Source organism: Vipera ursinii, assembly GCF_947247035.1.
Source record: "Vipera ursinii genome assembly, chromosome: Z".
Taxonomy (NCBI): Eukaryota; Metazoa; Chordata; class Lepidosauria; order Squamata; family Viperidae; genus Vipera; species Vipera ursinii.
Window position 1 is genome coordinate 111235699 of NC_139517.1, and position 25051 is coordinate 111260749.

At 37.9% G+C, this 25051-nt stretch overlaps 1 protein-coding gene across 8 annotated transcripts in view; it reads right to left on the reverse strand.

Annotated features, from left to right (window-relative positions):
• Positions 1-216: 216 nt before the first annotated feature.
• Positions 217-25051, reverse strand: part of ARHGAP12 (Rho GTPase activating protein 12) — a 46858-nt gene continuing 22023 nt past the window's right edge. For 3 of the 8 annotated variants that reach the window (XM_083376202.1, XM_083376201.1, XM_083376196.1), the window contains 15 exons: positions 24255-24395; positions 21255-21335; positions 20037-20162; positions 18181-18255; positions 17348-17413; positions 13227-13304; positions 11732-11836; positions 11437-11535; positions 10314-10416; positions 8186-8305; positions 3826-3924; positions 2766-2843; positions 2399-2533; positions 1744-1846; positions 217-1271 (listed from right to left, as the gene is read on the reverse strand). In XM_083376202.1, coding sequence (XP_083232328.1) covers positions 1097-1271; positions 1744-1846; positions 2399-2533; positions 2766-2843; positions 3826-3924; positions 8186-8305; positions 10314-10416; positions 11437-11535; positions 11732-11836; positions 13227-13304; positions 17348-17413; positions 18181-18255; positions 20037-20162; positions 21255-21335; positions 24255-24395 — 1584 coding nt within the window. In that variant the 3' untranslated portion in view covers positions 217-1096. Of the gene's footprint in view, positions 1272-1743; positions 1847-2398; positions 2534-2765; positions 2844-3825; positions 3925-8185; positions 8306-10313; positions 10417-11436; positions 11536-11731; positions 11837-13226; positions 13309-17347; positions 17414-18180; positions 18256-20036; positions 20163-21254; positions 21336-24254; positions 24396-25051 lie in introns of all 8 variants that reach the window. The other 5 variants (XM_083376198.1, XM_083376197.1, XM_083376203.1 and 2 more) reach the window with 5 other exon arrangements.

A 25051-nucleotide genomic window follows, 5' to 3' on the forward strand; every position in this document is an offset into this window, starting at 1 on the left:
ATAAATTATACACATATATACATACATACACACATATCTTGAAAAAATGCTGAAAATTCCAGCCCCTCAAAGATATATCCTCCACTGGTTACAAGCACCAATTCAGGGTCTGAAGCAATATGTGGTTAAAAAAAAGCCAGCTAAAATCTGAGCAAGTCCAGTAATATCAATGGCAATGTAAAATAAAATTGGTGAAGTGAAGGATTTACACAGACCGCTGTTAGCACTTGTTTAATCTTTCAAACTAATACAGAACCCAATAAATGAATAACAGGAATTCTCTTGTACATTTAATTTGTGAGCATGTACTGCATTGATTCACTAAAAAAAAGCTCACAAAGATCTTCAAAGTCAGTTGATAAGAGTTTATTTTCTCCAAAATAAGTGGTAAGCCTAAGGTTACAGAATTTTTGACTTATGACCACAATTGGTACAGAACTTCTATCAGTAAACAATATGTCTAAGTGTGTTATTATGTGACCATGCCCAATTTTACAACTTTTTCCATAGCTGTTAAATGAATCAATAGTTAAGCAAATCCAACTTCCCCCACTGGCTTTGTTTTTTGGAGGGTTGCAAGTGGTCATGCGATCCTGGGACACTGCAACTGTCATAAATACATGCTGGTTTCCAAGTATCTAAATCACTATTATGTGACTGTGGAGACATTACAAAAGTCTTAAGTGCAAGGGCTGGTCATAAGTCACTTTTTCCAGCATGTTATAAATTTGAGTGATCATTAAATAATAGTTACAAGTTGAGGACAACCTGCCATTCTAGATAATCCTGACTGAAATTAGCTTCTTCCACAAAAGAAATCCAGTGTGTACATCTATATAAAATCTTCAGTTTAAGTGTCACTAGAATCATATAAACTTTGTAATATCCATAACAAAAAAAAATTTTTTGTAAAAAAAATTCAAAGTTAATAGCTTCCAAAACCCAGCAAAAATAAATCACACTCTTCTCCCTCCCCCAAAAAGTGCAATATCATCACAAGTTGCTGCTTGGTCCACAAATATATAATATATATTGAGATGCTGTTTCTGTCAGAGCCACGTTTTTGTCTTTCAAAGGCCAATCTGGCTTAACAAATTCAACGTCCAAAGACTGAGTTCAATTCCAGTAGGATTAATTCTACAATCTGGTTTTGATACACTGTGTGAACTGCTATATTACCAGTCTCTTTCTCAGGTTTTAATAAAGTTGGGCCAAAGACTATGGCTATACTTTGATAGGTCATTCGATTCTTCTCTCCGTTTTCTACAATTCTGAGAAAGATAGAAAAATAATTATTCAAACCTGTTAACTTCATGTTATCATCAAACTAAATGTTCTGACATGTGCATGTGTACCTTCCTCAAGGCATAATCCTGGATCTTAGTGCTACCTGAAAATGATTCCCATACTAACATTACCAGTCTATAGAGTTTTGTATAAGATGAATTCTAGATTCACAATTTCTCATTTTTGAGTAATGATGTGACATTTATCAAGATACTGTAGTTTGCTGATGTTCTTTTCTTTTATAATGCTGGTTCTTTGCCGAAATTACATGTTTATACTCTACTGGGTTTTAAAAGCTATGTTTGCACCATTTTCTGAAAAAAAAAATAGTTTGAGGGGCTTAGATGGTGCAAGATGTCTTCAAGAGGAAATTATAAACATTATGAAATTATACTTTTTCCACTTGTTTATGTAAATATAGATTAAGCTACATTTCTTTTCTATGCATTTACTTACTTCCTGAGGTGTCTGAACAGCACCTGCATCGTATCGTGATTTGGCTTTGGCAACTGTTTAATCAGCTCTTTTACAGCCTGAACACGTTGCCGAGGCTCTTGTTCTAGAGACAGAAGAGACAAATTCTATGTACAATGCAGCTTTTCATGGCTTAAGATACATTGGGAGGATATTAGCTAATAACTAGCACCATCTAGTGGCTAACATGAACATTGCTGACAATGTTGATCTATTGCAAGGATCTACACTACAGCATCTGGAAGGCTGATAAGATAAAACAAGCCATAATTATTTTATTGGGTTAATATATGCAATACAGTAATATTGACATTAAGCTCCTTCTTCCATCTAGTGCAGATATGTCAAACTCGTGACGTCACGTGACGTCACGCAACGTATCAGAGCTTTCTCGCCATTGCTGGCAATGGGGTGGGCATGGCTTCCCGATGACGCATCGGGCCTGCAGTTTGACAGCCCTGATCTAGTGAATCTTTAGTTGTAATTCTATTTCACATAACTTCATAACTTTATCACAATATGCAGATGAAAGAAATTACAATTAATAATTGGCTTCCTACTGCAATGCAGTGAGGGCACTGTTGTGAATTGCTGTGAAACTTTTTCACGATGAGCAGATTTTCAACGTAATACTTACTAATGGCATTGACAAAATCATTGAAATGGCTGTAAGTGAATAATGGTTCTGGCAATTCTCTAAAAAACATTTTCAAAGCCCCTGTAATGACATGGATATCTTCCCATTTGCTGTCATTCAAGTCCAGTTTTTCATCTGAAAGAAATAGATACATAGCCATTAGCTATGTCATAATAAACTTTTGGTGCTGTTGTTTATACACATACACATATTCAGATAAAAAGGCAATTTTAACAACTATCTCATCAAATCTAATTGCAAAAAAAAAATAGACCTCTATGTCATATTAAAAATATGTGTTGAAACCTATTATGATAAGCACTTATAAAAGTGCTTAATTGCAAATAAATTTTATATAAGAACTTACCATGATTAACTGCGAACCTTAGCTTCTGTATTACTGCAAGATTACCACTAACTCTGTACAATCCATCAATATCCAATCCTATAAAAAATATTTTTTGTTCAGCCAACATTCTTACAACCTACATTAAATCTTACATTATACATGCAATGAAAAGGGAAAGCAAAAAAATTTTAGAGTGAAAATTATAGGTAAAACAAGCAATTTAAGAAGTAGATTATTTCATTAGACTCTGTTCATATTTAGAGATTTAACAGAAACGTTTCACCAATTTAGGAACTATTCCCTTTGGGTCCACCTGGGAATGTGAATTTTGTGGAGCACACCTAGTAGAAAACTAGATTTCTCACTCCTTTCACTCCTGAGATCCTTGCCAAAATCTGGAGAGAATACTGTTTCTACTTGGAATGTATCTCTCCTCAACCACACTATGCTGAAACTGGGAAAGTGGTCACATGTCTGTCACCCAACATGAGGACAGACGGGCAAATCAACATAATATTGTTTCTTCACTGGATTAGTCAAAGTTCCTTCTTCAATAGATTATCTTCAGCAGCATTTATCTCCAGTCAGAACTGGCAATATAGAAAGCGAGAAAGCACAATGAACATCAAATCCTAGAAAAATAATACTAAAACAAAGTATACTAGGTAACATAAAAAAAACAAGAATGAAATCTTTCACACTCCTCTTGGGAGTCAGAATTTACTTTGGACTACACTGTCAAATATTAAAACAAAAGAACAAAAGTGGTCTATTTCCCTTAGCATTGCATTTCATTTTTATCAAACCAAGGATCATTATAATTCATTATAGCGTGAAAACAATTCTACACTGTTTTCAAACTTTTTCAAGCTTTTCTAGAAAACTGTTTTTCTAACTTTTTTTTACATAACTAGTTTCCAGCAATTAAAAGAAAACTTGGGGCTATTATTATATTTTCTTTTTTACAAAAAAACTGCAATCCTATCTGTATCTTGGACATATTTCATTTGTGAATAGTAAGACTTTTTTAAACAACAATAATTTTTAATCCTAAAAACCAGTAAGTACTTTTTCCTACCATGTTCTTCAACATGTTCAATGCACAGCTTCACAAATTTTGGCACAGTGTTATTTTCTCTTTGACACAAACTGCTTAGATTGCAGCCAAATACCTGATCTGAAGAGCAGAAAAATAAAATTCATAGACGGATGAGATGAATGTCTTAAGACTATACAGAATAAAAACTGATCTATGTAAGATCATGAACTTGGACATATAACATTTAACAGTATCTCAGTCTTAACACTGAATTATTTTAGATCCAATAAACTCTTCGCAATTTTATGAGTTGATTTTTTTTATCTCAAGGGGAGTCTAGGGGCTCAAGGCATGTATCAGATCTGGGGAGGAGGTCCTCTCTCTCTCAGAACAATGGCAGTGTTCTGGATTTGTGGGAGATTTTGACTGCTCTCCTGCCACAGACAGATCACTCACTGGTAAGACTCCCTCCCAGGAGACTAATGGACCAGATTGGGTTACAGAGGGAAACAGCAGTTTTCCCAGAAAGCCTGCTACTTGGTCCGATTTAAGCCTCAGTGACTGCATGGAATAACAAAGCAGCAGTGGCTTTAGATAAGATTGCCGGGAGCACTGGAAACCTCTCCATATCAGGGTTTCCGATGCTTCCCATGTTACAAGATGGAATTAAGGGGAGTTAAACAGGCCCAGAGAGTCTTAAGAGTGTTGCTAGTGAAAGACAAGGAACGAAGATGATCAGATATGAGCTACAGCCACTATGAAGGCCTACCTCATGGCAATAAGGGTGGTGAAACATAACTGTTTCTGCAGAGAAATCGTTATTGCATCTGCCGATAAGTCATCCAGTGGCCCTGTTCTGGAGACTCACTCACTCCTTGGAGAAAGCAAAGCCAAAATCTACCTAAAAGGTAGTTGCGAAGAATATGCTGCACAACTGGCAGATAAAAGTGATCACATTTGCTCTACATTAGACTCCATACTTAGAGCAGAGTTGGAGATGGTGGGGGCTACATCTTGCAAGACGGCCTTGGAAGATTTTGAGCCCAATGAACCCGAGGGAGTGGACAGGGCTCTCTCAGCTGCTAGGTTGGCCATGTGTGTTAGATCTGTTCCCCTCCTGGCTCATTAAGGTCTCACAGGAGAGAACACATAAGTGGATCTGAACAATAGTTAATTCCTTCTTGAGAAAGGGAATGGTCCTGCCAGTTCTTAAAGAGGAAGTAGTGCACTCCCTTCTCAAAGTACCCACTTAGCCTGGACAGTTTTTGTCTGGTCTTCAACCTTTCCTTTTTAGGGAAGGTGGTGGAAGGAGCGTTCACATGGCAGTTTCAGAGAACTCTGAATGAAACATATTATCTACACCCCTTTCAGTTTGGGTTCAGTTTTGGGACTGAGACATCACTGATCATGATCACGGATGACCTCTGGCACAAGAATGATGGAAGCAGATGCATCCATCCTGGCTTTTCTTGACTCCTACAGCATTCAATTCCATCAATCATGGTATTCTTCTGGGCCAGCTCCAGGAACTGCATTACGATGCTTGTCCTCCTTTTTACAGAGCTGGTTCTAATTGTTGATGGAGAGAGATCTAGCCTGCAGCCCCTACTTTGTTCAGTACCTTAGGGCAGGGGTCCCCAACTTGTGGGCCATAGCCTACCACCAGTCTGTGGCCTACTTGCAACCAGGCCGAGTGAGTGGCTGGCTTGTGTGCGCGCCCCACTCACATGAGCGTTGCAGGAGCTCAGGGCCCCACTCGCATGAGCATCGTGGGCGTTCGCAGCCCAACTCGCAAAAGTGTCGCAGGGGTTATGGCCCCACTTGCGCGAGTGTCATAGAGGTTATGTCCCCACTTGTGCAAGCGTCACAGGCGCTTGTGGCCCTACTCGCATGAGTGTCGCAGGGTCTCATGGTCCCCCCTGGTGCAAGTGTCATAGCCAGTCATGAGCCCACTCATACGAGCGTCACAGACACTCATGGTCTCATTTGCACGAGCACTCTCGGCCTCACTTGCGGGAGAAATGGGTGCTCGTGTGAGCATCTGCCCCTCCAACAAAACTATCTCCTCTTCCCCCCCTCCAGGCCGGCAACCTGGAAAGATTGGGGAACTCTGCCTTAGGGCTCTATTATCTGTTGCTTCCTATTTAACATTTACATAAGGCCAAAGCATGAGGTGATACATTAGTTTGGAGTGAGATATCATTAATATGCAGATGACACCCAGTTTCTTATCTTTACCCCAGGCTCCTTGAGTAATGCCGTGGATGTCATATCCCAATGTTTGGAGGCTGTTGGGCACTGAATGGGGCAAAATGGGCTCCAACACAACTTTAGCAAGATGGAGTGGCTGTGGATAATTGGACCCTTGGTTCTGGATGGGGTTGCACTGCCCCAAACAAACCCAATGCATAATCCTCCTGGACCTGCCGGCTCCTGCTGAAAGAGCTGGTGGCAACCATGGCTAGGAGGCCCTTTGTATACCTTCAAGTGGTGCAGCAGTTGCGCCTGTACCTGGTTCAAGATGCCCTGCTCACAGTAATTCACACCCTTATAATTTCCAAGTTAAGACTACTATAACATGCTCCATTGTAACACTGCCCTTGAAGACCATTCAGAACCTCAACCGATGAAGAATGCAGCCACACAGGTAGTAAATGGTGCCAGATATATGGCACACATAACACCACTCCTGCATGAACTGCACTGATTACCGGTATGTTTCCGAGTGCCATTCAAGGTGTTGGGGGGGGTGTACCTATAAAGCCCTACTTGGCTGGAGACTGGGATACCTGAAGAATCGCCTTTTTCAAAAATCTCTACCCATCCAACTACGTCAAGTAGAATAGGCGGGCTGCAGATCTCGTCAGCCAAAGAATGTCAGCTGGCAGAGACCAGAAAATGAGGGTGCTATATGGAACACCCTCACTTTGGGGTTCAAAATGGCCCCAACCCTGTTAGCCTTTCATAAGGCCCTAAAAACCTGACTACATTCCTGAGCCTGGAGCACTGAATGCACCAAGGGCCCCATTTTCTAACTATATTGCTAACTGGTTAAATAATTTGCTCTTATATATGTTTATTTATTAAATTTGTTGGCCACCTATCTCACTATAAGGCGAATTAGATGTTTTAAATGTTTTTATTGTTTTAAAATTGTTTTTCAAATTTTTAATTGCGATATATTTTTTGGATTGTAAGTTGCCCAGAGTCGCTGACCGAGATGGGCAGCCATAGGAATTGTACAACCTCATACATACATACCCAGAAAACACTTCTCTGTACAATTTGTACGTGGAAAAGCTGTAATAGATATTGTAAAATTAATGCTGTACTCTACGCTTGCTAGCTTATTTATTTGTTTAATTATGGATCATTCTCCTCAATCCCATTTTGAGAGACAGACATTCCATTCTGGCTCTTTAGTTCACTTTATTTCATCAGATAGAAACATCTGAACTTAAAGATGCCAATGGAACAGTATAGATATCTTTTTACTGTATTTTTAAAAGAATTAATTTTATAACAGTTTTATGTTCTAAATAGATCTTAATGATCTATTCTTTTTCAAACAGGCCCTTCTATTTTTCTGATGGAAACTAGAAACTAGATGCTTCAAAAATATTGTTTCCAAAAGGCAACCAGGCTTTCTTTCTTGGTGTTTTCTTTGAAAATGTTTCGCTTCTCGTTCAAGAAGCTTCTTGGATGAGAAGCAAAACATTTTTTAAAAACCACCAAGAAATTCTGGTTGCCTTTGGAATAAAATACCTTTGGGACAACTGTGACGGTTAATGAGAATCTCTATAGACATTTAGAAAGTAGATGGATGATCTACGAAACGCCTTAATTTTTACCAAGTTTGATAGTTGCAATGAAAAGCTTCCAAAGTGATAGTTAAGGAAATAACTGACTTAACAAAACTAATTTTGTAGTGTTGTTTTACCCGCAGATCCTAAAATTCAACATTCTTAACTTTCCCCATACCTCAAAAATTTAAAGGATTGAATTTTTTTTTACAAGAAACAGATTACCATAATTTCCAATGGCAGATCTAGTTTAATGTTGCATACTGGTAATATTCTTGATAGTGAGGTCTATTATTTTTTAATGTCTCTTTGACAAAGGTAATTCTTAGATAGGAGAGATTATTTTAAGTTTAATAGAAGCCTCTTGTTTGTTCTTTTATGTAATATAATATATATAAAATCAGCTTCTAACAGATATACTAAAATTGTGACTATGTTTCCTGCTACTTATAGTAGCAGAAGCCTTCAATATGTGCAGCTTTGAAGGCACAATGTCTTTGCCATTTCCTAAGGAAATGACTATTTCCTCATTCCCAAGGAATCAGCATGAATGATGATTTTTGAATTTTCTTGATTAACAAATTAAAAAGCCTTACCCTTAATGTAACCCTTTTCACGGACTGCTTGTAAAGTAGGTCTGCGGATCAAAAACTTCTTCAATTTCGTTTTAGTCTTCTTTTGTTCTGAAGAATCAATACTGCTAGATATTTTTAGTGCTGAAAGACAAAAATATTTTGAATAACATTCGACAATCATCAAGCTAAATATTTTTTAATTTATAAAATAAGTTAATAATGAATTCCTCAGTGGACAAAATAGAATAATCACTTGGAAGATGTTTATGGGAAAATATTGAAATGCAACATAATGATTAACAGAAGTACAATACATGCTTGACTTTTATATAACCTTTTTTAAATTTCTATTTATATTAACAATTATTTTCTTTGCATAACAATTCAACCCCCATGTGGCTCTCTCCCTAAGACGTGTTGTTTATAGAAACATAAAAAAGCAAGTATTTTAAAAGATATGTTTACATTCTGTCAGGACGACTTATGATCAACCTCTATTCAACACACATAACACCACTGGGACAGGCCTCCCATTGGCATATGGTGAGGACAGAAGTGGAATGATCCTGTTATGAACTGCCATGTGACCAATCAGGTGATGAAGAGAAAGTTCTATCCTGATATCCAGAGACTGTTAGGATCTAAGAAGAAACAGACTGAGGCTGAACCCAACAAGATGGAGTGGCTAGCTTTTAAAAGCTGATTGATGTTGAAGTCTGCCTCTTTCTCTGGATGGGCCACAGCTTCTGCAGACAGAGCTGGTTCACTCGTGTGAGCCTCTGCACAACTACATATTCTGTGTCAATTTCACTGTTCCTGGAATGAGGAACTTTGCTGGTTATCATTCATACCCTTGACATGTGACTGAGCCTACATGAGGCTGCCCCAAAGGACCAACTGGAAGTGGTAGCTGATTCAAATGCATTATGGAAAGGATTTGTGGCATTGTGACCTGCCTAGATTTAATTATGTGACATATCTACAATGGAAACTGCACTGATTGTTGTTAGCTTCCAGTTTCAACCGAAGATGTTATTTTTCAAACCCTATATGGCTTAGAGACTAGGTTGCTCCAAGATGATCTTATCCCAGTGGAATATACCAATCCACTATGACTAGAAAAAGAAACAAATGAATATTTTCACTTTTGAAAGTGTGTGGTCAATCAGAGACTCCATACGTGAATCTTCTGAACGATGGCCACTCCATTTTGAAAAACGTTTTCCCATAAGATGAGAGCTTTTAGTAATCAGACAGAAAAATGATTCTGTCTCCAAGGATGATTGGCACTATTAATAATTGACTTTATAATTTATTTTATTACTTTAGGTTTTCAACTGTTTTAATGTTTTTTTGGGAAGAGGAATGTAATTAGACAATCCAGAATAGAAAGGCATAGAATCCTGAATGCAAGAATGAGTAAGTAAATAAGAGGACTAATTTTTCTACTTCCCTCTATATTTAATTGTAAGCTATACTGTCACTATTCCAACCTAATGTTCTCTAGTCATATCCATAAACTTGTTTTACAAGAATGGAATTCAAGACCACCCAGGCATAAAAAGCTGAGCTTCCCCAGATATAATTCCTTTGGAATTCCAGTATCGTATCTTTTTTTTTTTTTTTGCTATACTTTTCTCAATTATATATTAATCTTTGGCTATGCGGGAACATACACAAAAGTAATTCAGGCTCTTTGCCTCTAGAGGATGCACTATTGCCAGTAAAAACTGACTTTATACTTGTGTGAAAAAGGCCTATTTCTAAATATAACAATGATTAACTACTACATATTGCCCGCTCTGGATAAAAGAGAAGTTTTGGTATTTGGTCTCTACAGTTTCAGTTTTTCAAAGAAAATATTTATTAAGGGGGGAAAAAACCCTCATTACATTCATTTCAAACCTTATAGTATATGATGATAATAATACTTCTTGAACTTCTAATTAGTTGAAACAAGCACAGAGTGATTAGACAAGCTGCAATATTATATCAAGTGTTAATAACTGAAATTTATCGTATAAAATCTGACCAAAAGGAGACTTGGATATTTCCTTGCTGCAATAATTTTAAAAAATTGTCTAAATGTTTATGTGTTCAAGACAGAAAGTATTTTGCATGTGCATTTAACAATGGAATTGAAACTTACAGCGAAGTTTTTTAGAATCTTTATGGTCCTTTTCTTTGTCTTGTTTTTCCATTCCAGGCGAATCTGGCATTTCATCATCCAGTGCTTCTTCAGACTCTACTGTCTAGTGTAATTCCACAACAACAATTAATAAGTTTTCTTCCTACAGAATTATTTTACAAAATATGTTTTATAAAGTGTATTTCTTCAAACATGATTTCAAAGTAGTACATCACTTTAGGAAATTGAGTGTACTGGTGTTGAAATTGATAACAACAGCTTATATAATGCAAAAGTCACCAATTTGAGAACAGAGATCTGAGAAAGATTATCAGTTTGGTTGTCAAGAGTCAACACTGACTTAATGAGAATTTAAGATTTCTTTCAGATCTTTTTAAAGTGCAAACCTTTATTTTCCTTGATTTCATAGGCCAAAATAAAATAAAATTATAGAATAATAAAAGGCTAATAAATAAGCTACATAAAATAAATACTTCCAAATTTAAAAAACTCATGTGACCATGAATGACTTCATTATTAAAGGAGCTTGCCCAACATCTTACGTCTTACAATATCACATACAATATAACAACAGAAGCAAAAATACAACTTTCAGTGCTTTCTTAGTATAGCAGAAGTCTGTCCATTTCTTCTAGTGAACGCGTTATTACAACCATTTGCATATAATGAGTACTCTGGCCCTAATTCTCATCTATCAAAACGTTTACATCTGCACAGGTCTTCAATCCTTTTCAAAGAACTAGAAACTCTCTGCTCCTAATTCTTCCCCTATCATTCAATTAATATAGCAAAAAGCATTCCAAATAAAGCCAATGCAATGTAAATACAGCTGCTCCATAGGATTTATTTGGATCTTAAATTGAGATTTTCTAAATATATATAGCACTTTGGTTTTTGCTAAATCTTCACTGGATACCCCTGACCTATATATAATGTATGTATTTATTCAAAATGGGTGTAATCTTCATTTACCTTGCATTAAAAAATTCACATTTTTCCTATTTGAATGTTCAAGAGCAGAGAGTGATTCAGTTCTATATTCTGGTTCAAAGTAATGCTTTACATTGATTCAAATATTAGGCTATAATTCTGGATGAAAAAATGTTTACATTTAAGAATTTACCTGATTACTGATAGCATATTCAAGAACTCTAAACCATTCCATAATGGATATGTCATTGTCTGATTGAATTAATAGTTCAGTTCCCTGCCGTGTTTTCATCTTTAAAATAAAAGAAATCATGACATTAGAATCAGGATTCATATTTTATGTGTTCCCAAAAATATCCTGGTACCACAAAAACAACTTGTTTAATACATTCTGAAATAATCTCAACTTGCTTTTTGCTTCTATACATTCTTGTATAATTTACAACAATAATGGCTGGCTCAGGATCTCTCTTTCCTACAAAGTTTACCTCGATCACATTTTTCTTGCTCGACTTCTCCTTTAAAGCCCAGTCAATAGATGCACCTTTGAGATCCACTGTGAACTCTGGTTTAGACTGATTGACCCCAAACTTCTGAAATATTATCAAAAATGCATTAAGGACATAGATATAAGTGCTATTAGAAAAGAGTCTTGTGCAATATATTTAAAAGACTGTTTTATGATCATAAAATAAATAGGATGTCGCCATTACATGTAGTCTTTGACTTATAACTGTGATTAAGCCTAGAATTACGGCCATAAGTCGTGCTGGTTATTAAGCAGATCACCATGTGACCGTGACTGATTTTACCACATTTTTGCAGTGTTTGTTGAACAAATATTGCTGTTATTAAACTAGTACCAGCAAATACAGTGATCATTAAGCAAATACATTGTACCTAAGTTGTTCTGAGAAGATCCTTTGTAATTTTGAACAGTCATAAGTCAAGGACTTGTACTTAAAATAACTTGTTTGTTAAGTTTCCAATTTTAACCTGAGTGGACTGTTCTCCTCTTCCTCTTCCCAGTTCCACCTTTTCTTTATCTTAAAACCTATAATATGGTTGTATTGGCTAGGATAATTTTTTTTCTAGTTTCACAAAAATCAGTAATCTTATTGCCACTGAAACGTATCAAATTAAGATTTCTGGAAAGGATATCAGTAGTTAGATAGATTACTGGAGATATGATTACTAGGGGAAAACGGCCCACCTTAAAACAAAACATTTTGAAATATACAAAATTGTCCAATGACACATAAAAGGAAAATTAGTTTATCTATACTAAGACTTATTAAATATACTGGAAGTGTCAGTGATACTATAATCAAAGACTGTACTGACATTTTAAATTAAATTATATTTATTGGATATATAACTGAAAATGGGCAAGGAAGCTGGCTGAGAAACAGGTTAAGAGGACAACTCTTTCACACATATTTTCAAAAGAAGCTTGCATGATGCTTTCAAAAGGAAATCTTTACTACCAACATTACATCAGAACATACAGGAAGCATCAGCTTATAACATTATCTTGTTTAAATTCTTGTATCAGCTAGAAAATCTCTGTAACGCTGTCAATTATTCAGTTCAAAATATATGAGACAAAATGCCAGACAAGGAACTTTTTTATTCTGCCTTAGTCAAAATTGGAAGTTGGATAGTAAACATGGTTTAAGACAATCATTAGGTCACCCTTGAGTTCCACTGATTTAAATGCCTTGGTAATTTGAACTGAAAAAAATGGCTTCTCCTTTAATGAGATAATTTACATACCATTAGCTTCTAAACTGATAAAGGAACAGCTATTTCCATGACTGCAAACATTTTTAACCCATGAGTGTCACTTAGGCATTAATGCAGTTTTCCCAACTCATGTGAGTCATATAATGTAGCTACATATAATTGCACTAACAGCCTGAAGGAGAAAAAGTTATTTGCAAAATACATTTTTAGAAAACCTGGCAATCTTTTAGTACTTACCCAACCAGTTCCACTTCCTTGGGTCTTGGTAAACAGCAATGAGGAACCTTGTAATACTGCCCAGGATGACATCCAATTCTTTCTGTAAAGGAGGTAAATATTTGTACAGTCAAGAATATGCCAAAATTAGCCAATGATAACTCAGCAAACAGTATTAGTCAGCACACATCTTATTAAGTAGACACTTGTACAAATCATAAAAATATGAAGGTTACAGAAAAATATTTAGACATTATTAGACAAACTCATCACGAGCTCTTACAGAATACATTGAGCAAATTTATAGTATTACTTTCACATATATAACTATAGTCCAAACAGATGTAAACAAAATGGTTTAGTATCTATGAACTTCATAATGAAAAAAAATGTGATGAGATGGTATGAAAGCCTTGGTGGAGCAGTGGGCTAATGCCTCCTTAAGTAACACCAGCTGCCTGCAATTAGTGCAGGTTCGCATCCCACCAGGCTCAAGGTTGACTCAGCCTTCCATCCTTCCGAGGTAGGTAAAATGAGGACCCAGATTGTTGGGGGCAATTAAGCTGACTTTGTAATAATGCCGCTTGGGGGGGGGGGTGTGAAAGCCCTAATAAGCAGGCATATACATAGAATGAAGGCTACTGCTAAGCTTGTAAGCTGCCCTGAGTCTTCGGAGAAGGGCGGGATATAAATGGAATTTTTTTAAAAAATGGAATCTAATGAAAATTAATCTAATATTCCCCTGCTACCCTGGGGAAGAGGGAGGACTGACTTCTGAGCTCAGGCTGATCTATTTTAATGCCAGGTCTGTTGTGAATAAAGCTCCCCTCATCCATGACTTGATCGAGGAGGAAGACGCAGACCTGGCATGCATCACGGAAACCTGGCTGGGCCCAGAGGGAGGGGTCCATCTGACTGATTTATCCCCTCCAGGTTTCCGTGTGCTGCATCAACCTCGAGCTCAGGGTAGGGGAGGTGGCGTGGCGGTCGTTATCAGAGAGACCCTCCATCCGCGGGAGGCCACTGCCCCTCAGATAGACAGATGTGAATCCCTCCTCTTAAGATGGGGTCCTGGTGATCAGTTGGGCCTACTTCTGGTATACCTCTCTCCAAGCTGCACAGCAACGGTTCTACCCAAGCTACCTGACGCCATCTCAGGATTGGCGGTCGAATTTCCAAAACTTATGGTACTGGGAGACTTTAATCTACCTTCCCTGGGCAGTGCATCAGAAGTGGCCCGAGAGTTCATGGCCTCCATGACGGCCATGGACCTGACTCAAATTACTTAGGACCCAACTCACGAGGGAGGAAACATGCCTGATCTTATTTTTGTCTCTGGGCAGTGGCTAAATGGACTGGGTGGGGTTACTCCAACATCACAACCCCTTTCATGGACAGACCACTACCTCCTGCGGTTGGGCCTCCGTCACGTCACCCCCCGCTGTCAGGAGGCGGAACCGACCAGGTGGTTCCGCCCCAGGCGCCTGATGGACCCAGATAAATTCCAGATGGCGCTTGGACCGATTCCCACCTCCCTCTCCCACAACCCGGTCGAGTCCTTAGTGAATGCCTGGCAACAGGCTGCTTCGGAGGCGCTCGACCGCGTTGTCCCTTTGCGGCCTCTGACCCGGCGCAAGTCCCGACTCGCTCCTTGGTTCTCCAAGAACCTGCGGGAGATGAAGCGCCAGAGAAGGGGCCTAGAGAGCATTTGGAGAACCAGTCGGTCTGAGTCTGACCGAACACAGTTAAGATCCTTTTCTAGATCCTATCTTGTGGCAATGAGGGTGGCAAAGCGCGCCTACTTCACCACCCTCATTGCGTCCGCAGATAATCGCCCGGCCGCCCTATTTAGAGTGGTCCACTCCCTTTTAAGTCAAGAAACGGGAGAGGACCCCCTACATAGACGGGCTGAGGAATTTAGTAAATACCTGGTGGACAATATTGCTCAGATTCGGGCTGGTCTGGACTCTGACTGGGCAGTATCTAACGAGAGGAAAACGATGAAGTTGGCCGAGTACATTTGGGAAGAGTTCGATCCTGTGACTCCGGATGAAGTGGACAAGATCATGGGGAAACTAAGTGCCGCCACATGTTTGTTGGACCCGTGTCCCTCCTGGCTAGTCTATGCATCTCGGGAGGTTACACGAAGCTGGCTCCTAGCAGTTATTAATGCCTCACTGAGTGAAGGGTACTTCCCTGCTGCCTTGAAAGAGGCGGTGGTAAGGCCCCTCCTCAAGAAACCGGCACTGGACCCAGCTGTTTTAAACAACTTCCGTCCTGTCTCCAACCTTCGCTTCCTTGCGAAGGTCGTTGAGAGTGTGGTGGCACGACAGCTCCCTTTGAACCTGGAGAAAGCTGAATATCTAGATCCGTACCAATCGGGTTTCAGACCAGGGCACAGCACGGAGACGGCATTGGTCGCGCTGGTGAATGATCTCTGGCGGGCCCGAGATAGAGGTTATTCCTCTGTCCTGGTCCTATTAGATCTATCAGCGGCTTTTGATACCATCAACCATGGTATCTAACTGCGTCGTCTTGAGGGGCTGGGAGTGGGAGGCACCGTTCTGCGGTGGTTCTCCTCCTACCTCTCGGACCGTTCGCAGACGGTGTTGGCAGGAGGGCAGAGGTCGAGCCCTAGGCCTCTTAATTGTGGAGTCCCTCACGGTTCGGTGCTCTCGCCCCTCCTGTTCAACATCTATATGAAGCCCCTGGGAGAGATCATCCGTAGCTTCGGGGTGAAATATCATCAATATGCTGATGATACCCAGCTATTCATCTCCACCCCGAACCAACCCAGTGATGCCCTCGATATGATGTCCCGTTGTCTGGAAGCGGTACAGATTTGGATGGGAGAAAACAGGCTTCGACTCAACCCGGCCAAGACTGAGTGGCTGTACATACCGTCATCTCGTTTAGTCCAAGAGGTTCCATCTCTGACTATAGGAGGAGAGGTGTTACCTCCCATTGATAGAGCACGCAATCTGGGCGTCCTCCTAGATTCACGACTCAGTTTTGAAGATCACATTGGAGACGTGGCTAGGGGGGCATTTGCACAGATTCGTCTTATATACCAATTGCGCCCCTTTTTGGACCGAGATGCCCTACGTACAGTCACCCACGCACTCATTACCTCCCGTATTGATTACTGTAATGCTCTCTACATGGGGCTGCCCTTGAAGACCACCCGGAGGCTTCAGCTGGTGCAGAATGCAGCTGCACGGGTTGTGATGGGAGCTCCCCGATACTCCCATATTACACCCCTCCTGCGTGAGCTGCATTGGCTACCAGTTGCCCTCCGGGTGAGATTTAAGGTGCTGGTACTTACCTTTAAAGCCCTACATGGCTTAGGTCCGGGATACTTGCAGGACCATCTGCTGCCGGGAACAAATTCCCATCGTCCAGTACGCTCACACAGAGAAGGCCTCCTCAGGGTACCGTCAGCTAGGCAATGTCGGCTGGCGACCCCCAGGGGGAGGGCCTTCTCTGTGGGAGCGCCAACCCTATGGAATCAGCTCCCCCCTGAGCTTCGGATGGCCCAAAACCTCCAATCCTTTCGCCGCGGCCTCAAAACACACCTGTTCCACCAGGCTGACCTAGACTGACAGGCATTTTAATTAATTTATATTTAGTATTTTTAATTCATTTTTTAAATTCTCTAATTTTAATTTACTGCACTGATGTTCTCAATTTCATTTTTATCTTGATTTCTGTACTTTTTATATGTTTTGTTGTTAGCCGCCCTGAGTCCTTCGGGAGATAGGGCGGGATATAAATCCCATCAATAAATCAATAAATAAATAAATATTACATTTAAGGCTTCAGACTTAGATTTAAAGTCTTCTGTTCATCATGCTTCTTAGAATGATTTAGATTGTAAAATTTTAATTAACTACTTAATTTCCACTGGAATCAATGGGAATTGCTTTGATAAAGATGTGCTAATAATATTCTGTCACAGTAACTATTTCATACATTAGTGTGACACATGAAAAAATCAAAACTACCGCTTGAAAGGCCTTGAATTCCTATAAAGTATTTAATATGTATCCTGAAGTAGATTAGTAAATTTTTATTAATACTCAATACTCAATAATTTTTGATAAAAAAGAAGACTTCAAAACTTATAAACGCTACAGTAATACTTGCCGGACTTTTTTTCCATTTTCTGTAATTTTAGTTACATTTAATAATCCATACTTCTCTTGGTCCTAGGGAAGAGAAGAAAAAGAAATTTAATAAAGATTTCTGTTTCATTAAAGAGGAAATGAGATATTTCATTTTATATGTACTCTCCAGAAGGGAAAAACAAATGAGATTTGAGTTGCAAATACAACTCCCTGAAGTTTATCTAACTTTACAATCTCAACAGACACCTATTTAAAAGCACATTCCATAAAGTTCCGTGGGGATTACCCATAATAAAATCTGAGCAGAGTAATCCCACTTAATGTCTAGTGGTATAATCTAAAAAAATATTGCCAGAGGGAAAGCCCTCCCCCCCTTCAGAATTCTATGATTACTGCTAGCCACAAGCTCTCTCAAGTATGCCATCTTTAAACTACATAATAAGGGTTTGTTTCCTCCATTAATTTCAAGGGGAGGTCAAGTTGTGTTTTCTATGTTCCAACTGAAAATAACTCAGTGTCCACCAGATGTGCCAGATTATATATATTAAAAGATACTATGAATCTACATGATCCCCAGTTTGCTAACCCCTAGTTGTGCATTGGCTAATCTGGGTTGGCATATAGTTGGCACAGATTGATTTCCAACTACTGACTTAGTAAGCAGGCACAGATTTGAATGTCTCAAACTCTTAACATGAATTTTGGAGGCATATTCTGTTAAAATCCTGAGAAATTAATAATTTATAACATACATTAACAAATGTATCCCAATATGCATACATTTGTAAAATTAAAGAGAGAGAGAGAGAGAGAGGTTAACAGTCTCAAACATTTGTATTTGTACTGACTGTGGTTTGATGCCTTGGTGAAGAAGGAGAGGATCCATTCTCAGGAAAAACAATCTTTCCAGGAAAAGGAAAATCCTAAAAAAAGAAAAATGAATTTAATTGTTTATATAAGGGAAATTAAAGAAGCTCAAAGCTTATGCACTTTTAAATGGATGGAAAAGATAGGAATACTAAAACAGTGGGATATGAATTTAAAATTTTATTCTACCGATTAGCTTATTTCTATAATTTATTTTTGGAAGAGCTCAGGTTTAGTTATCTACTAAAATAATCCATAAATAAATAATATTTCAAACATTAATGTGCTCCTAATGTTTTGGGAACGAACAATTCAGAAGTATTAATTGAGAAATATAAAATACAAGAACTAGTTTTAGAAGCTACATTACTATAATTTATGTCTAAATGACTTGCACCCTTTACAGAATAGAGTTGAATTTTTAAAATTAAATATGACTTACATGTTCTAGGGCTGTGCAATGCTTCAGATACAATCTCAAAGAGGTGCTTCAAAGCACAAAAAGCATTTGTATGCAACACCTTTAGTCGGCCATCCCCTTTCATGGGGTGGGACTGTGGTCCTGGGAAAAGGACAGCTGCTGGATGGGGTTGCAGGTAGATACTATAACATGCTTGCATGCCAAAGCACCTTTTTAAGATTGCAACCACTTTTACATATTGGAACTCAGATGCTGCACAGCCCTTGCATTCCAATCATCATATGTTATTAATGATCAATAAAAACCTGAACATAATTATTTACAAATAAAAACCATACTGTTGCATGTATACATTTGCAACTTATCTTTCATCTAAGACACTTAGAAAGATGTACATAAAACTCCTTAATTTTCATCTTTACAACTACTCTATGAAGTAGGTTGGATTGGACAACAGTAATAAATCTGAAGTCACCCAGTGAATTTCATACTTCATTAAGGGCCTGAACCTAGTTCACATTTAAAACTAGCAACAACCATTATGATGTTCTGGTTATGTTCTTCTTCCTTTGATACAGCTTGCTATTGTTTAACTCTTGGTATTCTTTAATTAAGGGACGCGGTAGCTCAGTGGGTTAGAATGCTGAGCTTGTCGATCAGAAGATCAGCAGTTTTGCGGGTCAAATCCAGAATGCCGCGTAGCAGAGTGAGCGCCTGTTACTCGTCCCAACTTCTGCCAACCTAGCAGTTCAAAAGCATGTAAAAATGCAAGTAGAAAAACAGGGACCACTATGGTGGGAAGGTAACAGCGTTCTGTGCACCTTTGGCATCTAGTCATACCGGCCACATGACCACAGAGATGTCCTTGGACAAGCGCTGGCTCTTCAGCTTTGAAACAGAGATAAGCACCGGCCCCTAGAGTTGGAAACGACTAGCACGCATGTGCGGGGGAACCTTTACCTTTTATTCTTTAATTGCTTGGTATTGTGTATTTTTTATCTTGTCTACTGTACTCTGATACCTTTTGCTGGTTAGGATCTATTTTAACAATGGAAATATGATTCCTCAAATACGTACTGATTTCAGAGAGATAAAATTCAAAAAACTAACCATTAGGGATCCATTTGAAATAACACCATAATTCTAAATTCTGAAAACTAAGGCTTTAATTCACATAGATTCTCAACAACAACCTTTTAAAAATTATTTGGAGAAAGCAAATACAGCTTTTCATATATTTTAGTTAGTAGGTTCTATATCTCAATTTTATGCAAGTTATTTCCCAAAAGTAGAAAAATATTTGAAATAAAGAGATTGTATTGCATGCAGGTATTAAGCATATGGTATTAGTCTTTATGGAAATCAGTGTGATTATGTAGTAAGTAGAAGGCTAATGGTTATTTAAAATGTACCTACCTTGTCATTTGTGTCCAGCACAACACAGCTATGTCTCCATTTTGTTAAAACTACTGGTTCCTGAAGTCTCCTCTCCAAACTTCTGCTTTTAACTATTTCTTTTTGCTGTTGTAATGAAGCATTATACTAATGAAAATAAAATACACATGTAAATGTAATTAAACCTGGGCTGATAACAAAATTTATGTACAATCCACTAGGAAGAATTTTAAGTAGCATTTTCACTAATTTCAAGCCCAATATGTATATACCTGTCTTCTGAAGAAATTGGGGGGGGAATCTAGCATGTATTTTGTTTTAATCTTTTAAAAGCCCTTTAAATTAATCCAACAATCCTGTGGGACACTAAAATTAATATTTTTGTCACTCATCCTACATATCAGGCCTTTGGCATATATATCTCATTATATAAGAATAACATTTACAACTGCATCCAGCCAGAAAGAATCTATATTAATTCAACCTATACAATATCTTACTTGTTTTGTTATTCATATCCCAAGAGGGAAACAAGAGGCCAATTAAATAAAGACATCTATGGACACTGAATGGCTAGTTCCGGAAGGCTATTTTCAATTAAAATGAAGAATTGCCATTTCCTTTTCATAACTTATGTTGTTTTGCATCAGTGGTTTTATAATCTGCATACTCTCCTTACATTCACAATAACAGAAAAACATGGAATCAGCAGCAGAAACTGTAATTGGGATTGGCAACTCTGTCATTAAACAATGGTGACAAAGTAATGTGTCACATGATCGCACTAACTTACAATGTCAGTTCTGGCTGTGGTTGTTAAAGTAATTACTCATGGTAATCAAGCAAAAAAACATGTGACTGCAACTTGTGATGGAACACACAAGTTCCATCTTGCCAACTTCCCCATTGACTTTGCTTGTTGGAAGGCAGCTGTGAAGGTAACAAAGGGTGGTCACACAATTGATGACCAACCATTGTATATGTATGGCCAATTGCCAAGTGTCCGACATGATCACATGCCTGTGGGGAGGCTGCAATGGCCATAACTTTGAAGACTAGCCATAAATCTTTTTCAGTGTTCTTAAAACATTCATTGAATGAGAAGTTGATAAGCTATTCATTATTTATTTAACCAATTAAATCAACACGGGCTCCCCCCATCAATTTTGTTTTAATTTAAAAATATTTTATCCTGCTATAGAACTAAAAATACAGTTGTGGTTGTATTTGTGTACTTACATTTGGCAAAGTCCATTCTGATCGTGTTCCATCTGCATTATAATAGTACGCCCGACCTTGTTCATCTACATGTTTTACCCACTTCAGAAAAAAAAAGTTAATGAAATAGGGATTACTTTAAAAATCAGAATAATGAACATCTTTCATCTTTAAATACTGCCCTCAGTCAGCTGAAAAAAATCTTTCATTTTTGTAACAGATATTGTAGACGTATTTGTTATTTTATTAAATTTAGAAACCACCTAATTTCATTGTGACTCTGAGAATTCTATCAATCCAAACTTTCTTCCCCTTGTAGCCAGATAAACAAACACATGCTTATGTCCTGGTATTTCTTCCACAATATGTTCATAATATAATTAATATCATGAGTTTACATTCCACAACCTATTTTATTATTGTTAACAATTTATAATTTCTTGATGATAAAAGGTAGGTTTGCTTTGTTTTACCTAAAATGAGTCTAATCAAAACACTTGATATGGAGTTTTTATGAAAGTGTTGACAATATAATTATTTTATATTTGGATATCTCTTCTGTGTTAGCCATAACACAGAAGAGATATAACACTGTGCAAGAGCCTTGGTGGAGCAGAGGGCTAATGCCTCCTTAAGTAACACCAGCTGCCTGCAATTAGTGCAGGTTCGCATCCCACCAGGCTCAAGGTTGACTCAGCCTTCCATCCTTCTGAGGTAGGTAAAATGAGGACCCAGATTGTTGGGGGCAATAAGCTGACTTTGTAATAATGCCACTTGGGGTGTGTGTGTGAAAGCCCTAATAAGCAGGCATATACATAGAATGAAGGCTATTGCTAAGCACATTGGTTTGTGCTTAAATTGTAAGCCGCCCTGAGTCTTCGGAGAAGGGCGGGATATAAATGGGATTAAATAAATAAATAAAAATAAATAAGGGAAATCTACAGGCATTCCTAATTTAAGTAATATTCACTAAATATCTTACTTTCAAGAGTCAAGCAATGTCAACACAATCAAATTAAATATATCTTCATAGTACATACAATTTTACAATGATTTATTTTATAGCAGCAACATGCAAAGCATAACCTATTACTCTTAACAAAATAGTAATTATAGCTGATTATTTTTCAGCATTTTCTTTCCACAAAGAAATACCCCCCAAAAATATATATAAGTAATATAACCCTGTTTATAAATATATACAGAGGGCTTTGCCCTTTGTTATCATCTTGATGGAGAGCATTACAATCCTTAGAAGATTCCCAATTATTTTACTACATACAACTGTAAATGGCAATGTAATCTTGCTATAAATCGGGAGAACACAGATTCCTTTTTGGCTAAGCAAGCTGTTAAATCTCCTTGATCTGTTTTTTGTTCAAACTGAAAACAACAACTAGACCATTTTTTTAAAGAAAAGTTCAAGAAGACAATAGAATTACTCTCATAGAGTAGCTCCCTGAGGGCAAGTGGCTGCTTGGATGAATGCAGTGAAAAACTAACTTTTCAAACATAGCACTGTTCATTCCCACTGTATTTTCTGAGAGGGTTCATGCAGGTTTTTTTCTGTATTTGCTCCTATTTTCTTCACCCATGCTAGGGGGAAAGGAGGGAAACAGGATTAAGTCAGACCGGATAAATGGATTCAGTAAAGAATCCTTAAAGGGAGCACACAAGATCCCTATTCCCACGCCATATCCCCATCTTTTACAAAGATCCTACCTCATATGTAGACTTCTAAGTATCTTTATTCCGAGCTGAGTTATACATTCACTACTTTCACTATTTCACAGGTCCTGGAGCAACCCTGGCAGCTTTAAGACACATGGACTTCAACTCCCAGAATTTCCCCAGCCAGTATAGCTGGCTAGGGAATTCTGGGAGTTGAAGTCCACGTTTCTTAAATTTGTCAAGGTTGAGAAATACTGATATAGGTAATTTATACTGTGGGCCCAATTGCAAAAGAAAGCTCAGGACCGTATTGCTTAGAAACATGCAGAAGAGGCCTTCATTCTGCAGTCGAGACAATGGCTAAAATGATGATGACTGTTTAACTGTTTTGCACTGAGGCAATCAAGTAAATATATATTTTCAAAGCTGATCTCTTATCAATCCTAGAAAATTTTTAGAAACTGTGCTGCTTTTTAAATTTAAATATAGTATTTTATATATGTAAATATGCCAATAGGTACTTGGGGATTCCATCTCACAAAGTACCTATTTCAAAGCCATTTTATAGTTACTTTTAAATAAAAATGCTCCTGTAGTATAATCAGATGAAATGTAATTGTTGAGAATAAGACCTATTCATAGTTTGGAGATGAAAATACCACTAGAGTAACGAAAACTTTGCAGGAAATGCAAAGCTAGGAATATATCCTTAGGTCTTGTTTCTGACATTAGGAAGATATACTGATAGTCTTCAATTTGCAACCATTTGTTTACTGACCACTTGGAGTTACAATGGGACTGAAAAAAGTGGCTTACAACCCATCCATCACAGCACTTACAAATGATCAAATTTTGGTACTTGGCAATCAATATGTATTTATGACAATTGCAGCATTCCTGGGGAATCATGTGATCGCCATATGCAATTTTTCCAGCTGGCTTCTGACAAGCAAAGTCAATGTGAGAAACCCGGATTCATTGAATGAATGTGTGTTTCTCTTAGCAACTGTGACAAAAAAAATTGCAAAACTAGGTGTAACTCACTTAACAACTGCCTTACTTAACAAGAGAAATTCTGTTCCCAATTATGTTCAAAAGTCAAAGACTATCCGTACAATCAGCAGTTATAAAACTTTTATTTTCAACACAAGCAGAAGCTGAACATAGAATAGTCTTTAAAAGCAGTTTGTTAAACACAGAAAGGAGAAAAGCAGACAAAAATTCATAAGAAATAGGAGGACACTGGCATAATCAAAATTTTATTGATAGTTATAAGAAGTCATACCTATTGGAATTAATATTGACTAAATTTCTACCACCTTGGCAGATATGTGATAAAGAACTGTGTACCTTTTCATTGGTGAGGTCACTGGTATATTGTGTTTGGCCATGTTCATCCATCTCCTCGGACCAGCCTTTGGGAGGAGAATCATACTGGCTATCTGTCTGGCTGTTACAAGGACTGTGAGAGTCTTCTTGGGTTGAAAGTGTCTACAACAAATGGTCATACACAGAAATATTGAGAACTGACATTAGTTTAAAAGACTATAAAAGACTGGAAACTGTAACACTAAAACTTTGAACAAAGAATGCATTCTAACATGAAACAGCTGAAAGTTAAATAGCAACACAGTTTAATCTGATTACTTATGGATAGATGGCTTTTGTAAAAGATGAAAGTCCTGTTCTTTTTGTGTGTGTGTCAAAGTTAGCTTAGTTTAGAAATAACATTTACAAAGACTATGACCTAATCTGTACAATTAGCTCCACTAACAAAAATGTGAGCTAAAGCAACACTTCAAACCATCTGGGATTTGCATAATTCTTAATTCTACTGCTCTCCTGATTTTTCTATCAATTTCCTTCCGTAAACATTATACACAAATTATTTTACACAATTTTTTTGTTTCTCCTTACAGGTGGGTTTCTAAATCTAGAAGCCTGATTTCTACACTTTATTATGTTTCTAACAAAATTTAAAAATTATTCTTGCTTTCTTTCTCCTGATATATTCAATCCATAGCTCAATTCTTGGCTGCAGTGGCCTTCCAGAAAGGCCTCTGATGGCGAAATGCAGGCCTGGGGACGCCGCAGAAGAAGTGGGCCAGTGAGGCCTCGCTGCAAGGTAACTGGGTAGGGGGCACATG